The 6,083-nt window shown below is 46.0% G+C and overlaps 1 protein-coding gene across 1 annotated transcript; it reads left to right on the top strand.

The window, feature by feature from the left end:
- Positions 1-1,021: 1,021 nt before the first annotated feature.
- fem1a (fem-1 homolog a) lies at positions 1,022-4,811 on the top strand. The gene has a single exon (XM_006786686.2). The coding sequence runs from the start codon at positions 1,218-1,220 to the stop codon at positions 3,069-3,071; it is 1,854 nt and encodes a 617-aa protein (XP_006786749.1). The 5' UTR covers positions 1,022-1,217; the 3' UTR covers positions 3,072-4,811.
- Positions 4,812-6,083: the final 1,272 nt, after the last annotated feature.

Genomic DNA, 6,083 nt, shown 5'->3' with positions numbered 1-6,083 from the left:
CAAGGTGTCCTTAAAATGTTTGAGGAAACCAGACCAAGTGGAGGACAAAAAAAATATATACAGCAAATGAACAGTATCTGAAAGTCATATCCTTAAGAAGCAGAAAAAAATCCAGCAATGACCTGACACAGAACCTGAGAGATGCATCTGATCCTTTGGTTCATCCATCTGCTGTCCACATCATCACAAGGACTCAGCGGCTGGCTGTCAAGAAGCCATTCTTAAGGAAGGGAAACAGGGGGAAATGGCTGACGTACGCCAGATCGCACCTGGACAGAAAATCAGTGGCAACAGGTCTGATGGAGTGATGAATGCATATTTGCATCCAAATTTCCCTTCTTTAATTTTTTTGTTCAAATTATCATTAATATATATGAAGAAGACATCAATAAAACATGGAGAAAGATTTTCATCCACCATGTAATACCACATGGAAAGAAACTGATTGTTGCCAATTTTAATTTTTAGCGTGACAATGAACCAAAACATCCGGATAAGAGCTTTGATTGTCCTATTCCTGAATACTACTTAAAGAAATTGAAAGAAAGCTCAATTAAGGCTGAGTTGAAAAGCAAAACAAATATTGATTCTGTTCGAAGTTTTGTTTGTTTGTTTGTTTTTGTATATATACTTTTTCCTCGCAAAATATAAAGAAATGAAGGGCGGCTCGAGACTCCTGCACAGTACTGTATAATAACGGTGTACAGTTTTGTGAGACTAAACTATATATCAAACACAGCATATGTTCTACCAGCGGGTGGATTACACCGACTTTTATTATAAGTAGCCACTACCGTTTTAATTACTACTCTTTTCGGGCATACTTGCTTTGTAAGCGCGGAATCAGCTGGAAACACTGCGCTTTGTTGGTGCGATCACCACAACAAACGAACCCATCAGCTGGCAGCTCTTTAACTGACACACACCACGGGAAATGTAGTTTATCTTCCAGGAAACGCCTCCTGCTCTTGAGAACTGGAAATTCCCCCAACACTACATCACCCACAATGCCTCACCGTCATCGTAAACATAGACCTGTCAAACAACATAGACGCCATCTTGACAGCACCCTCAAAATGGCAGAAAGATGTGAGCTAGAAACCGAGTCCAAACTAAGATCTCAGCGCTCTGCTATTTAAAACCAGTCGGCGCCGTTTTTTCCCAACCGCGGGTGGTTATGGAGTTGGAGCCCAGCGAGGCAGCACAGAGCCTGTAACATGGATATATCGACGGCGGTTTTCAACGCGGCCAGAGATGGTAAGCTGAAACTTATCCAGAAGTTGCTGAGCAACAAAAGTCCAGAGGAGCTGGAGGCTTTGGCTGAGGAGAAAACACAGGGGGGAACCCCTTTGCTGATAGCCTCTCGATACGGACATTTAGAGGTGGTGGACTACCTCCTTGAACATTGTAAAGCGAATGTTGAACTCGGGGGTTCGGTGAACTTTGACGGCGAGACCATCGAGGGGGCTCCGCCGCTCTGGGCGGCTTCGGCAGCCGGTCACCTCCTTGTGGTGAAGACGCTACTGAAACACGGTGCCTCAGTAAACAATGCAACACTAACTAACTCAACGCCGCTCCGTGCTGCCTGCTTCGACGGTCACCTGGAGATCGTCCGCTACCTGGTGGAGCACAGAGCCGACATGGAGGTCGCCAACCGCCACGGCCACACCTGCCTCATGATCTCCTGCTACAAGGGCCACAAGGAGATAGCCAAGTTCCTTCTGGATCGCGGTGCGGATGTTAACCGCAAGAGTGTGAAAGGAAACACTGCCCTACACGATTGTGCCGAGTCAGGAAGTCTGGACATCATGAAGATGCTGCTGAAGTGCAGTGCCCGCATGGAGAGAGACGGATACGGGATGACCCCGCTCCTGGCCGCAAGCGTGACGGGTCACACCAACATTGTGGAGTACCTCGCCCACCAGCCTCGTACCTCCAGAGAGGAGCGCATTGATGCACTTGAACTCCTAGGGGCTACTTTTGTGGACAAAAAGCGTGATCTGTTGGGCGCCATGAGGTACTGGAGGAGGGCGATGGAGCTGAGGCAGCCAGGGGAAAAGACAGGTTCTCTTGCCAAGCCCCCACCCGGTCCCCCGATCCCCGCCTATGGCTGCGCACAGGAGGTGTGCACTGCAGAGGAACTCGAGGCTTTGATCACCGACCCGGACGAAATGAGGATGCAGGCCCTGTTGATTCGCGAGCGCATCCTGGGCCCGTCCCATCCAGACACGTCTTATTACATCCGCTATAGGGGAGCTGTGTACGCTGACTCGGGCAACTTTGAGCGCTGCATAAGTCTGTGGAAGTACGCTTTAGACATGCAGCAAAGCAACCTGGACCCTCTCAGTCCCATGACAGCCTCAAGTTTCCTGTCTTTTGCGGAGCTCTTCTCGTTTGTTCTTCAAGACCGGGCGAAAGGCTCGCTGTCAACACGCATCACCTTCCATGATCTCATGACTGTGTTGGGCAAAAGCGTGAGGGAGGTAGAGAGAGCTGTGGCACAGAGGGATAATCCCCCAGAAGCTCCTCAGTTCACCAAAGCCCTCTCCATCATCCTCCACCTCATCTTTCTACTGGAGAAGCTCGAGTGCAGCCCGGAGCAGGAGCACCAGAAGAAGCACACGGTGTACCGACTTCTAAAGCTGAACCCCCGAGGGCGGAGCGGCTTCACCCCCCTGCACATGGCCGTAGACAAGGAGACGACATCTGTCGGCCGCTACCCGGTTGGCCGCTTCCCCTCCCAGGCGGTGGCTGCACTGCTTCTAGAGTGCGGCGCGGACGTTGATTCGCGGGACTGTGAGAACAACACACCGCTGCACATTGCTGCTAACAATGGCTGTCCGGAGATTATGGCGCTCCTCATGAAGGCTGGAGCTCACTTCGATGCCACAAATGCACAGAGGAAGACGGCCTACGAGCTGTTGGATGAGCACAGCAGCGGGCACCCGGCCCTCTACCCGCTAAACTACGTCACCCTTCAGTGCCTGGCAGCACGTGCAATCGAAAAGCACAGACTGCCCTACAGGGGACTCATCTCTGAAGAGATGGAGGCTTTCATTGAGCTGCACTGACTTCCACTTCTGCATCAACCGCCCCCTTCTTCTGAAGAGGCATCCCAGCAACTACTCTTCCCGTTCTCGCCTATTCTTTACTGTGACCTGACACAAACTATTCTTTTGGGGTTTTTTTTTTGCTCGACACAAGTCTCCTCTTGACTTCTGCTCCACTGCTGACTGTAACCAACGTTTTTATCAGACCAAACCAATAGCAATAAACATCCACCCTCTGGGCTTAAGTGTCTGCCAGAGGTCTGGTCAGTTGTTGCTTTATTCTAACACAGACTTTTAAGATGATTGTTGGTTTCCACTGCTACTTAATGCCGGGTGAAACGTTAACATCATATAGACTAATGCATCTCCTCTCAGCGTCTCCCTCTAAAACAAACAAGCAAAAAGGGAGCGGTACAAGCTGATGGGGGTTTGTGTGGGTTTGCTAGTGGCTGAAGTGTATGAGAAATGGGCTCGCTCTTACTGACACAAAGCATCTGATCAAAGTAGCCAGATAACATGCATGAAAATGAAGTGTGACCGTGGTAGCTCACTTGTTGTTTAGCAGATTCATTCAGAAAGGAAATATTTGAACAAACTCAACGAGTCGCTGGCATTTTTTTCTTCTTTTTTTTTGTGCCTGGTTCTACTTGTTCGCATTCGGTGTACCATCTGTTATGTTTCTCTGACGCTGGGAAGGTGTTGAAAGTACTGTGCCAAACGTTCCGTTACAAACTGTAAACCGGTGGCAAAACGGAAAAAGCAATGAATGTTTTCTTCCTGATTACAAGCAAAAGTAATAATATGAAGTTACAGACATGAACCTCTGAGCTTGAGGAGAACATTGACTGGACTGTGACAGTATTTTGTCAGCCTGCTGCACCGTTTCTGTCAGGCTTTTATGAGACTAGGGATGAGGGCGTCACTCTGACTTAGTAAAAAAAAAAAAAAAGAGACAGGTGCCATTATTTAACACTCCCCAGTCTCCAAACAAGATAACCTATGCAGTTGTTAATATTATTCCAAAAAATTGTGAAGCTAAAAGTCGCTGCATGAACACAATTTACATGTTGTTTTTGGGGTTTTTTTGTTTTTTTCCCCTCTGTTGTACATGTTCATCCTAATATGATGACTTAAATGATTGGGGCTGCTTCTTTAACAATAATTTGGTATCTTCTGAATATTTAAATCTAAGAATGTTTTCTTAATTTCTACCTATGTCTGAATGAACAGTTTCTAACAGAGCCTGACGCGTGCCTGCGTTCCTCCTCCCAGGATTATGAAATCCACAAGAAAGACATCCAAGTTAATGCAAAAGAAGCAGCCTCATGACGTTTGCGGGGACAACGGCGGACCTTTGAACACGCTCTCGTCGCTATAAAAAAAAGGCACAAATCAACTGTCGAGGATCATGTGTTGGTTTTTGCCTTGCAGTGAATTTTCCCTTTAACATCAGATGCAGTTCACAGAAAACAAAAAGGAACCGATGGCTCTTTGGCCATTCCTGCATCTCAGTCTTATATTTAGTTGTTTTTCTTGTGTTTTCAGCAATATTTTATTTGTCAGTCTGTGTTAAGCACCACTAAAAAGTTGAAATACACACTGAAGAGGCTCTGGAGGATCCTAAACACCTTACATTCAGGCTCTAAACTGTCGCTGCCTTTGTCTTTCCCAGCAGATTTGCGATAACTCAAGATCAAAAGTGTGTTGGAGATGCCTGAATAAAATTCAGTATCACAACAGAATCCCTGTATGTCGGCTCAGCGTTCCTGTGGCTCTTGTCTGTGTGCAAAAATGTGAATGAGAGTTGTTCTTGACTTCGGCTGGAAAGCTGGAAACGAATCCCAGTTTTTGATGTCTTGATTTGAATTATTCAGTCTGAGCGCTGTTGCTCACATGGCGGCAGCGTTTGCATTGTGATAGCAGCAGGACATAACAGCCTTACCATGCCATTGTGACAGCCAGGTCCATGAAATGATCTAATTTGGACACTGGAAGTGATATTATCTTGGAGTGCACACGTATCAAAAAAAAAAATCTGCGAGCTCTCATTACGCAGGCTTTCCACTGCTCACATAAACTCCAGCACCCTGAAATAAAGCATAACAGAAACTTGATCTTTCAGAGTCCTGCACTCTTAAAATATAAATAGAGTGCAATTAACGTCACTGCTGCGGGGTAGTGCTAGAGACAGGCCACTTACCCTGCTAATTTTAGGGATCTTTTGCCCTAGCTTCCACTCTGAAAATGGGAATACTGTAATGCTATACAGTCGGACAGGCAGGTCACAGGGTGACTGGCAGAGATGGCGCACGGACAACAGAGACGGCATTATTCTTATAGTAACAGACACAATATTAGCTATCCATCGGTAAAAGCTTAACCTAACTACGTTAAATCGGGCAGCGTGGTGGCAGCTAGTCGAGAAACACCAGGTGGTAAATGTAGCATCCACCCTGCATAACAGTCATGAAATAAGAAACTGAACACTGACGTAATCCACATGGTCTCCCATGGCTGACCTGACCTCTCTGTTAAAGGTAAAAATGGTCATTAACGTATTGTGTTAGATAATAACTGTGGAAATAGCCCTTCTTCACATAAGATATTTACAAGTGGTAATATTGGGATAAAGAGAAGACGAAAGTGTATTTTTGGTACTTGAAGGCAAAAAAAAAAAAGGAAATCCCAAAGCTCGGCTTCCTTTTAGGAACTTATCTTCTGCAAACTGAAGAGACTTGGCATAGAAATACTGACATACCTAAACCTGGAGTCATGAATTTTCTTTGTTCATATTTCCATCCTCAAGTAAGTGTAACATCATATAATAGTAACTTCCCACTAGATGTCACTAGCAACAAAGAAAATCAATCAGACAAGAAGTCTTTTGTTCCTTTAAGATCATGTGAAATGCTCAGAAATGTAGCTCTCAGGCAGAAATGGTGGTGGTGGGTTGATTTTCTTTTTCTTTGTGTCTCTTTCAGCAGAGAGTCTGACTCTGACAAAGAAGTCTTTGTAGCGATAGAGAAACAGAGA

Source organism: Neolamprologus brichardi, chromosome 18 (genome assembly GCF_056152115.1).
Source record: "Neolamprologus brichardi isolate AB-2024 chromosome 18, ASM5615211v1, whole genome shotgun sequence".
NCBI classification, from domain to species: domain Eukaryota; kingdom Metazoa; phylum Chordata; class Actinopteri; order Cichliformes; family Cichlidae; genus Neolamprologus; species Neolamprologus brichardi.
This window is presented reverse-complemented; position numbering and strand designations above follow the sequence as displayed.

Bases quoted from the DNA above. Each gene is read 5' to 3' on its own strand.
- fem1a (XM_006786686.2), top strand. From the start codon at position 1,218: ATGGATATATCGACGGCGGTTTTCAACGCGGCCAGAGATGGTAAGCTG.